This window comes from Sinocyclocheilus anshuiensis, unplaced genomic scaffold, assembly GCF_001515605.1.
Source record: "Sinocyclocheilus anshuiensis isolate Anshui unplaced genomic scaffold, SAMN03320099.WGS_v1.1 scaffold72, whole genome shotgun sequence".
NCBI lineage: Eukaryota > Metazoa > Chordata > Actinopteri > Cypriniformes > Cyprinidae > Sinocyclocheilus > Sinocyclocheilus anshuiensis.
In genome coordinates, this window is record NW_015554073.1 from 1,567,821 (window position 1) to 1,578,323 (window position 10,503).

The 10,503-nt window shown below is 38.0% G+C and overlaps 2 protein-coding genes and 1 long non-coding RNA gene across 3 annotated transcripts in view; all 3 read left to right on the plus strand.

Moving 5' to 3' along the window:
• The first annotated feature begins 353 nt into the window (after window positions 1–353).
• On the plus strand, window positions 354–4,156 carry LOC107668815 (cytosolic 5'-nucleotidase 1A-like). The gene is made up of 6 exons (XM_016460812.1): window positions 354–545; window positions 814–981; window positions 2,296–2,425; window positions 2,697–2,819; window positions 2,946–3,130; window positions 3,266–4,156. Exons 1-6 carry the CDS (start codon window positions 423–425, stop codon window positions 3,632–3,634), a joined length of 1,098 nt encoding a protein of 365 aa, XP_016316298.1. The 5' UTR covers window positions 354–422; the 3' UTR covers window positions 3,635–4,156.
• A 212-nt stretch (window positions 4,157–4,368) lies between these two features.
• The window catches only part of LOC107668818 (uncharacterized), a 16,556-nt gene continuing 10,421 nt past the window's right edge, over window positions 4,369–10,503 (plus strand). Inside the window, exon 1 of the long non-coding RNA XR_001631927.1 lies at window positions 4,369–4,595. This is a non-coding gene — a long non-coding RNA (uncharacterized LOC107668818). The remainder of the gene's footprint in view (window positions 4,596–10,503) is intronic.
• On the plus strand, window positions 5,465–7,511 carry LOC107668816 (retinol dehydrogenase 14-like). The gene is made up of 2 exons (XM_016460813.1): window positions 5,465–5,848; window positions 6,532–7,511. Exons 1-2 carry the CDS (start codon window positions 5,606–5,608, stop codon window positions 7,147–7,149), a joined length of 861 nt encoding a protein of 286 aa, XP_016316299.1. The 5' UTR covers window positions 5,465–5,605; the 3' UTR covers window positions 7,150–7,511.

Below are 10,503 nucleotides of genomic sequence, written 5' to 3' on the forward strand. Positions count from 1 at the left end.
AATAAGAAGTAAAAGGCGGGTTATTGTTTACTATACTGTAATTATAAACTAATTCTACACAATTATAGCTCCAGATTAATGAGCATCTAACCTTTATCTTATTTTATATTTAGGCTATTTGTGATATGTCAACACATGGTAACTAGAAGTACATCTGTCTCCAGACAAAAAAAAATGTTACATTTAAATGATGTAGTGAAGTACATTTACAATGACACTTTTAGAGCATTATGAGAAATTGGAGCGATGTAAATATTTAATTAATTAGTTATTTATATATGTAGCTTTTTGAATCGATAAGTCAGACACGTGCCCAGGGCTTGTGACGTCACTGGGTCGTGTTGCTGCTGAGAGGAACTCAACTACCGCAGCAAAGGACGTAGGACACAACAGTCTCCCTGCCAGTCTGCCACCATAACATTATGAGCAAACCTGAAGGCACTGAGAGAGGAGGACAGTCCAACTCCGACAACAGCGAAGAAAAAGACTGGGCAGCTGTCAAAGCATTATTTGACAACGCGAAAACAACGAAGAAGCCCCGTCCGGTAAGAGATTGTTTGTGTACAATAACTGTGAATGACAGCAGCGTCTCCCAATCTACAATGCTAGCAATAATGCTAGAAAAAGCTTATATTATACCAAAGATAGCTGTCTACACTGAAAGCGAGCGCGTTCTAGCGTGTCGCGTTCTTCGCTTGCAGAATCGATGGTGCGTACAGCAGCGCTGCACATAGCTACAGGTAACTGACCACATAGAGCAGCTTGGCTGTCGTCTACAGCTGTTGTAAACATTTGCTTGCTTTTAATTTGCAGCCCAACCCCAGCAACGCTGTAACCATTGCGGTGTCCTCGCGAACGCTGTTTAACATGGTGAAGGAGAGGAAGGTGTTTGTAGAGGAGGGGCTGGAGAGGTACGTCGCGCACCAGCTGGAGCTCGAGGACCAGCCTTTTACCTCAGGGGTCTCGTTTCCTTTCGTTAAGGTAACAACAGGTTTAAGAACTACAAAATGATTTTTCAAACGATATGTAAAATAATGGAACTACTATATTCCAAAACGATCTGAACGCTGTCTGATGATAACACTCACCCTACCTCCATCAGCACCTGTCAGGAACCTGATGCCACAGGTAATGCAACTGGACAATTGTATATAGAGTGCAATGGTGGCCACCCCACCTTTTCAGTATTTTTCCCATTATTATTATTATTATTTTTTTAAGTTGTTATTTGAAGACTTTGGTTTGAAGTATGTGTACAGCTTTATCGCTTCTATCCCGCATTGTGAAGGACAATCAAATTAAAAATGATGGAGAAATATAAAAACTTTTTACTCTGAATAGTTCTTTTGTCATGATTTGTTTGTTTCAATACAATGAATTGGGTAGATTTTTTGCAGAATCATGAGTAATATAGCTTTTCACCATGCAGGAATACTACTGTTAAACAAGATTATTTAAAAGCTATGCATACATATACCATCGCATGCATATAGCATCAATTTACAACCTCATAGCTCTCAGTAGGTCAGGCTTTTTAGATTATCATTCAAAATCAATTCCCCTATGGAAAAAATGAATTGGATTTTTTTATGTTCAGAACCCGACTGATGCACTCTATAGCAGCACCTCGCAACACACCTCAGATCACATCATCTAGGTATATTACTCCTGAAATCTCCTTTGGTATTGATTACAAATGACATGACTAAAAACTGTATTCAGTAATATAACCATGTAGATAAAACCTTTTAGGTAATATCATTTGATTACCTTTGATCTAACTCCTTTATTTGGTGTCACACAAGAATAGTGTATATGTATAGAAATTGTTTATTAGCACTGACAGCTCTTAATTTTGGCACAAATAGTAAGAAAGAAAAAAGAAAGAATGAATGAACAAATCAACCAACCAACACTGACAACCCCTAGCACAGGTACTCCAGTATGAACCTGACACACGTCTGATAAGCTGGTTGGGCCAGTTAGGGCCAATTAAATTTGCACTGATGCAAATCTATGGGAAAATTTGTAGAGAAACATGGAAAACAAATCTGTCCTTTCACTTTTGTTCATGGATGGACTTTAGTCCTTTTTATTGCAGGGCAGGACTCAAACACTAAAAATCAAGACTCAAACATAACAGCATTATTGTGTCCTGCCCACTGTTTATGGTTAAAAAATATCATATATTGTTACACTAATCTACCATTAATCACATCAGTATTGCCTAACGTGGATATCCTTAGATATCAAGGGCCATGCCTTTAGTATTTACTGTGTTTTTCTAATCGACAGGCCCTGATGAATGTAAATGCTCGTTTGAGAGAACTATACCCAGACAGCGAGGAGCTGTTTGATATTGTGCTGATGACTAATAATCACGCCCAGGTCGGAGTTCGCCTCATCAACAGCATCAATTACTATGGTAATAACATTTACTAGCCTACAATTTAGCCTTTGATAGCGATCATCATTTCATTCTTTAAAAGATCTTTATTCTACACAGACATAGACCAACATGCACCAAGAAAAAAAAAATAGGAAAAAAGTCTGTGCAGGCACACAAATCAAAATTTGGATAAAGACCGCTACAATGATTTACATAATTTTTTCATAAGGTTTGCAGCACGCAAATGCATATGTACTGCATTCTACATACTATACAAACAATAATTACATAAATTCTCTCTCTGCAGATCTAACTATAGAGAGATTTTGCATGACGGGTGGTGAGAGTCCAATTGGTTACCTAAAGGCCTATATGACCAACCTCTACCTGTCCAAAGATTCAAAGAAGGTACAAGAAGCTATCGAAGAAGGTATTTAAAAAAATGTATGCATTGTGATCTAAATGTGATTTTCATTTCACTGAAGAAGAAAAACTTTAAAGTCTTTAAATTAGCTGAACATGAAGCTAATTTTGCTTTAAGTGGCCATTTTCACAGGAATAGCAGCTGCTACAATGTTCGCCTGCGACAGTGAGAATGAGCTCAGTGACACGCAATTGCGTGTAGCCTTCGATGGAGATGCAGTTTTGTTTTCCGACGAGTCTGAGATTATTGTAAAGGAACACGGATTGGACACTTTCTTTAGGCACGAGAAAGAGTTTGAGAACAAGCCTCTTGCTCAGGTAAACTAAGACTGGGTAACATAACTACTAATGTTCATTATTAATACTGTTACTAATATTTTTTCCATCATGTCGTGTTTGGAGCATGCAATGTCCCTTTTATCCTTAATTTGGCATTGCATCATCCTCTTTTAGGGCCCCCTGAAATGTTTCCTGGAAGCACTGGGTAAACTCCAGCGAAAGTTCTATGCAAAAAACCAAAGAAACAGCTGCCCTATTCGCACTTACCTCGTCACAGCTCGAAGTGCTGCCAGTGCTGGGGCCCGCGTTCTGAAGACCCTACGGAGCTGGGGGTTGGAGGTAGATGAGGCCCTCTTTTTGGCTGGGGCTCCTAAGGGGCCTCTCTTACAGAAGATCAGGCCTCACATCTTCTTTGATGATCAGATGTTTCACATCGAGGGTGCCCAGGAGCTTGGTACGATCGCCGCTCATGTGCCCTATGGGATTGGACAGAAGTATCATAAGGGGAAACGCATAGATACAAGTGATGCAGAAAAAAAATGAAAAGATTTGATTATCAAATGCAAATGTCCCAATTCTTTAGGTACCTCAACACCTATTCAGTGTCTTACATTTGATCTATACAACAGCTAAAATTAAATGTTTACTTATATTAATAATGAGCAGGGAAGTGAAGCACATGCATGAAAGTCTCTGCAAGTTAAAGGTAATTGTATTTATTTATTTGGTTGCATCAGAGAGTTTTGAACCTTGATCTATACAGATAGTTTAAGTTAAATGAATTGCTGGAAATATAAATACAAAGAAGCTACGGTGCTCAAAATTATCTAGTATATTATGTACTGTACTAATGCGTCAGCACTGTAAGGTTAAACTACATGCTGCAGCCCTTTCTTTTTCAAAGAGAATAATGTGCAATTAGATGCATTTACCAATATTTATGCCTTGATCACTATGATTTTTTAAGATGTTTAATCAAGAGTTTCATTTAGAATATTTAATTCTATCTCAGGGAACGGTCGCCGTGATTTTGCCAAGACAGACATGTTCCTGGATCAACATCTTTTGTTGATCCTGGATCAACATTACTGTCCAAAAATACAGACTTAACCCAATCCCCATCCCTAAACCTAACCCATAATTTTTTCCTAAAATCAGAGGGAAATGATAGCTGATTAACAAGGGTGTAGAAGCGCCTAATCCTGATTGTAAGTCTAAAACTGACATTTCCTGAAAAGTTATCTCAATTCTGATTGGTTGATTGGAATGATGTTCCAGGATCAACAAGGATGTTGATCCAGGAACATGTTGTACTTGGTCAAATCACGTTCACCCTCAGGGTCCATACATTGCAACTATCGGTATTTTATTTATATTGCAAGATGTTATTCTTCAAGGTAAATTTAGCAGATGTTTACCTACATTTAGATGTTTTGTTGTAACTTCTTCACTGCTGTACTTCGATATTCAGACTCAATCCTCAGGCAGTTTCCTTCACTGATGTGTGTGTTGTCCACCACCAGTGTTCCTGACAGACCTTGCCACAATAATAAATGAACTAAAACACTGAAATAAGGATAAGAGTGTGAAGAAACTGATATATTGTATTTACAATGTATTATCCCTGTGTGTTTACCATGAGGTGTATGCATGTTTAATTTAGTTTTGTCCACAAAACAAAAATGTGTTGTTGACTGTTAAACACTGGATTTATTCATTATGATGATAACATAAATGAGTGATCTTATTTGGTTTGTGGTTTATCTAGAGCTATTTAGTTTGTAGTCCTAAAACACAGATTTGAATACAAACATAGGTTTAGGAGAAGAGGTTTAGGAGTTTATGTACTTGACAAATTAGACAAATGTTGTAGTCCTTATATGGCAACTAATTAGCAAAATATAATACAAATATAAAAAATCATACACAAGTGGTTATTCTCTCTTTAAACATATTGCTCTTTACTAAAGGATATTTTAACTTCATGTCTATTGTTAATGAAAAGGCAATTTCAAGGGTTTTTTATAGGTTATTAATTTATATCAAACTGTAATCCCTGTTCATCTATTACTGCGGACACATGTGATTTGAGCTTTCATTGCTTGTACAGGTGCATCTCAATAAATTAGAATGTCGTGGAAAAGTTCATTTATTTCAGTAATTCAACTCAAATTGTGAAACTCGTGTATTAAATAAATTCAATACACACAGACTGAAGTAGTTTAAGTCTTTGGTTCTTTTAATTGTGATGATTTTGGCTCACATTTGAACTTTTCCACGACATTCTAATTTATTGAGATGCACCTGTATATAACCAAAAAGCAATACACATGCGTTGCGACATACCCCGCTATGAATTCTGGGTAATGTAGTTCAATAACATTCCGGTTACTTCCCACATGTGTGATTGTTTACGCCTACAAACCTGCTCATGAACTGGACGTTGTTGATGGCCCCAGAAGGATCAACAGTCAAGCTATACCCCATTCTAAACATTTGGATGAAGGCCTCGATATGTTGCGGGGCAAAACTATTATCGTGACCGGGGCAAACAGTGGCATTGGAAAAGCCACGGCTGCGGAGCTGCTGCGGTGTCAGGGCCGAGTGATCATGGCATGTAGGGACCGAGAACGGGCGGAGAAAGCAGCCCAGGAGATCCAGCAGGAGGCCGGAACAGAGCAAGGGGAGCTAGTGATCAAACTCTTGGACCTGGCGTCGCTTAAATCTGTCCGTATTTTTTGCGAAGAGATAATGAAGGTACTACCGTTACACCAAACCAAGCACAGAGCATTTGTTTCTCATTTCAGATATTTAGAACGCTCCAGTAAATATAGGGCACGCGTAGCACGTTTTGGTCTAATTGTTTTCAACTAAGAACAAGTGCACAATACCAACAGCCAAACAATTGTGCGCGAACGTCACGTGCTTTTATGTGAATGATATCACGCTAGAGAAGTTTGGGAAGAGCACGTGGCTGCGCGCGCATGAAACCTTTTTCGAGTGGAATTCATTGGCAAGCTTAAAAAAATCCTTTTGAAAAATTGTGTATCTAAACAATACTATGGGGGAAAACGGGCATAGTTAATAATCTCTTGTTGTAGATATATTTTGTAATCAGTATACAAACATTGTACTATTGTGTATGTAAAGTTTTTATTTTACTACATTAAAAATGGGGGGGGGTGTATGTAAGAGTTTAAAGATTTCATTGTGTATTGCTGTTACTACTGTTTTATCTATGGCCCATTATTTAAAATCTTGTGTATAAAAAAAAGAATAGACAATCAATAGAAGAGAAGTGTATCTAAATTAGCGTAGAATCAAGTTTCATTGATTTCTAGGGTTGTGTGTTTTTTTTCATCTTCTCAACTCTTGTGTTCAGAAATAACTTTTTGTTATTAACTTTTTACAATTTGCCATATCTGTTGTATCTCAAACAGGAAGAGTCAAGGATTGACATCCTGATCAACAATGCTGGAATCTACCAGTGTCCATACACCAAATCAGAAGATGGATTCGAGATTCAGTTCGCCGTCAATCATCTGGGTCACTTCCTGCTCACTAACCTCCTGCTGGATCTCCTCAAACGCTCTGCTCCTAGCCGGATAATTGTACTGTCCTCCAAGCTCTACAAGTACGGTGAAATAAACTTTGATGACCTGAACAGCGAGCAGAGCTATGATAAAGCTTTTGCCTATGCACGGAGTAAACTAGCCAATCTTCTATTCACTCTGGAGCTCTCGCACCGACTCGAGGAGACCGGAGTGACAGTAAATGCTCTCACCCCAGGGATTGTGCAGACTAACCTGGGCAGGCATGTCCACATCCCACTGCTGGTGAAGCCACTATTTAACCTGGCTTCACGGGCCTTCTTCAAGTCCCCTGAGGAAGGTGCGCAGACTTCTATCTATCTGGCCTGCTCTCCGGATGTGGAGGGTGTTCAGGGGAAGTGCTTTGCTAACTGTCATGAAGAGCTGCTATTAGCTAAGGCCACAGATGAGGAGGTGGCCAAGAAACTGTGGGACATCAGTGAGGTAATGGTGGGCATCACAACCTGAAATCTCAAAGATTTAAGAATTTAAGTCACCTGTTCTTTATTATTTCAAAATCGACAACTCTTTAGAAAATAAATTACCATCAAGTATTTTCTCTTGGAAAGAAAACATGCAAAAGGTATGCTTACATCCACAGGAGGGAGCTGTTTTGGCCATTCTTATTCACTTGTGCTTTGAAATGCTAACTGTAAAGTTGCAACTAGCAGATTGTTAGTTCTGCTGCAACAGTAACAATGTGTGTGTGTTTATATATTTTAAATTAATCCAGAGTCATCTTCAGTTATCCTGTTCCCATGCTCCAGTTCTTATGCTGGTCACGTCACTTGCAATCGACACAAATCGTGCATGTTGCCAATGGAGACAAGACGCTGTGGTGCTTAAACGATTAAAACTAATTTAGTACCGTAACGTACAGGGTCCTGCAAGTCATCTGTAGGAGAAAAAGACAAGACCCGCAAATCCGTGGCCACAGAACAGCAGATTATGAACGCAATGCGCAAAGTCTCTCGCTGTGTTTTCCTCCCGTAGAAAAACATAAACACTTAACATGGCTTAATGTATTAAGATGCTATTAAGATATCAAATTCAATATACAGTTTATTAATATTATGAATATGTATGTAGTATTTCCTCCCATACCACAAAACGTGGCATAATGGACTAAGATGATAAAGACCAAACTCAATATGCTCCTCTTCATTATTGAAATATACATAACTAATATGTACAGGCAAGCAGGTGAGCCCAGAATAAACGCAACACGCAAAGTTTCGCGTTAAGCGTTTTTCCATATAGAATAAACTGTCTACAGCTCTTTTATATCATTGTCTTTGTCCATTAAGCTACATTACGTGTTTTATTTATAATGATTTTCTATGAGAGGAAAAGTTTTAACGTGCAATTTAACGCATTGCGTTCTGGGCTCGTCTGCTTACCTGTACGGAGTTAATCCTTTTAATATCACTTAATGAATTTCATAATGCATGTTCATATTTGCTGGTCTGTATATACTTTGAGTCAACAACAACACATATAGGCTACTGAATTGTCTTTATCATCCGTTATTATGCCACATTAAGCGTTTTGCTGTATGGGAGGACAAGTGAAAGTTTGCGCATTGTGTTCATGGCCAACTGCTTGTAGTACATTAAATAATAACTATATATCGAATTTGATCTTTTAATTGCACTTAATGTATCTTAATACATTAAGCCATATTAAGTGTTTGTTTTTCTACAGGAGGAAAACGCTTAATGAGAGACTTTGTGCATTGCGTTCATATTCTGCTGTTCTGTGGCCACGGATTTGCGGGTCTTGTCTTTTTCTTGCAGGACCATGTACGTTATAGTAGACTAAATTAGTTTTAATCGTTTAATCACCACCACAGCGTCTTGTCTCCATTGGCAACACGCACGATTTGTGTCGATTGCAAGTGACGTCGCAGGTAGCGGAGAGTGCAAGTGACATTGTAATTTAGTTTCTTTTTTATTGTCTTCACCACCTGGCTACTGTTGAAAAATGTTGAGAGATTCAGACAAAAAGTAATCAATAAATAGAACAAAATACAAGATAAAAAAAGACTGCAAGTGATGTCCATTGCGGAAGCGCAAGTGTCTGAGAGTGCACGTCTGAGAATGCAAGTGCAAGTCTGCAGCCAGACCCTCTTGTGCTAGTCAGGTTCATAGATTTCAAAACTATGTGTGTTCAAATGTGTTGGTTAAGACTAAATGCGTTATTAACTGAAGAATCACCACAAATAATGTAGTTTACAAAGACTAAACCCCTTCTTTGACTGAAAATGTGTGCAAATAGTACTAAGAATTTCTGATAGCAATATTGTGCCTAAAATCTGTTGTTACACTTTTCTGCTGTTGGAAGTGAAACAGTTAACACTGCATTTGATTTGCACTTCTCATACTGAAGATTAGTGGAAATACATTCTCAGAGTACTTAATAAAGATGCATTAAACAGAAGTACAGTAGTATCTCAGTTCTGATTATACATTGCATTGTATATTATGCATTTGCAATGGCGAAATGCTGATCTGTGATATTGTGATAATATACTATACACACTTTTAAGTGTAACTGCACAAAGAAAAATATTTTAAGCTCAGGCCTATTTTTTATTTTTTTTATAAAAATTCAAATTTAAGGAGTTGTGTGTTTTACTCATTGAAAATAAAGGAATGTAAATAATTGAAATATATATAATTTTTTTTTTTTTTATTCCGACAGTGAATCTTTTTATTTTACATTTAGACATTTAGCAGACGCTTTTATCCAAAGCGACTTACAAATGAGGACAATGGAAGCAATCAACATCAACAAAAGAGCAATGATATGCAAGTGCTATAACAAGTCTCAGTTAGCTTAATGCAGTACACGTAGCAAGGTTTTTTTTTTTAAATCTCATAATAAATAAAAGGAAAACAGATAGAATAGAAAAAGAATAGAGCAAGCTAGTGTTAGAGGCCTTTTTTGCTTTTGCTAATCAGAAGTCAGAATTATAATTGTATAAAAATAAAAAGAAGTAATAGAGTGCAAGTCTAAAAGGGGAAAGTTTTTTTATAAAGAATAGAATTAGAATAGAGAGTGCTAGAGTTAGAGGGTCAAATAAAGATGGAAGAGATGTGTAGTCCAGCCTGGACAGAACAAGAGCTTGAACAAAGAGTTGTGAAGCATGTTCCGAAAGAAAGGGCCTGATCTTCTTGATGTGAATAAAGCAAATCTGCAGGACCGGGCAGTTTTAGCAATGTGGTCTGAGAAAGTCAGCTGATCATCAAGCATAACTACAAGGTTTCTGGCTGTTTTTGAAGGAGTTATGGTTGATGTGCCTAACTGGATGGTGAAATTGTGATGAAATGATAGGTTTGATGGAATCACAAGCAGTACTGTCTTGGCAAGGTTGAGTTGAAGGTGATAGTCCTTCATCCAGCAAAAAATGTCTGTTAGACATGCTGAGATGTGAGCAGCTATCGTCGGATCATCAGGATGGAATGAGAGGTAGAGTTGAGTGTCATCAGCATAGCAGTGGTATGAAAAGCTATGTTTCTGAATGACAGAACCTAATGATGCCATGTAGACAGAGAAGAGAAGTGGTCCAAGAATTGAGCCCTGAGGCACCCCAGTAGCAAGATATTGCGACTTGGACACCTCACCTCTCCAAGATACCTTGAAGGACCTATCTGAGCGGTAAGACTCAAACCACTGGCATCCGGTTCCTGAGATGTCATTTTCCAATAGGGTTGACAGGAGAATCTGGTGGTTCATCGTATCAAAAGCAGCAGACAGATCTAGCAAAATAAGTATAGAAGATTTGGAAGCCGCTCTTGCCAGTCTTAGGGCTTCAACAAC

Bases quoted from the DNA above. Each gene is read 5' to 3' on its own strand.
- LOC107668815 (XM_016460812.1), top strand. From the start codon at position 423: ATGAGCAAACCTGAAGGCACTGAGAGAGGAGGACAGTCCAACTCCGAC. The intron at 982-2,295 runs GTAACAACAGGT...TCTAATCGACAG, and splicing joins TCTCGTTTCCTTTCGTTAAG to GCCCTGATGAATGTAAATGC. The intron at 2,426-2,696 runs GTAATAACATTT...CTCTCTCTGCAG, and splicing joins CAACAGCATCAATTACTATG to ATCTAACTATAGAGAGATTT.
- LOC107668816 (XM_016460813.1), top strand. From the start codon at position 5,606: ATGTTGCGGGGCAAAACTATTATCGTGACCGGGGCAAACAGTGGCATT. The intron at 5,849-6,531 runs GTACTACCGTTA...TATCTCAAACAG, and splicing joins TTTGCGAAGAGATAATGAAG to GAAGAGTCAAGGATTGACAT.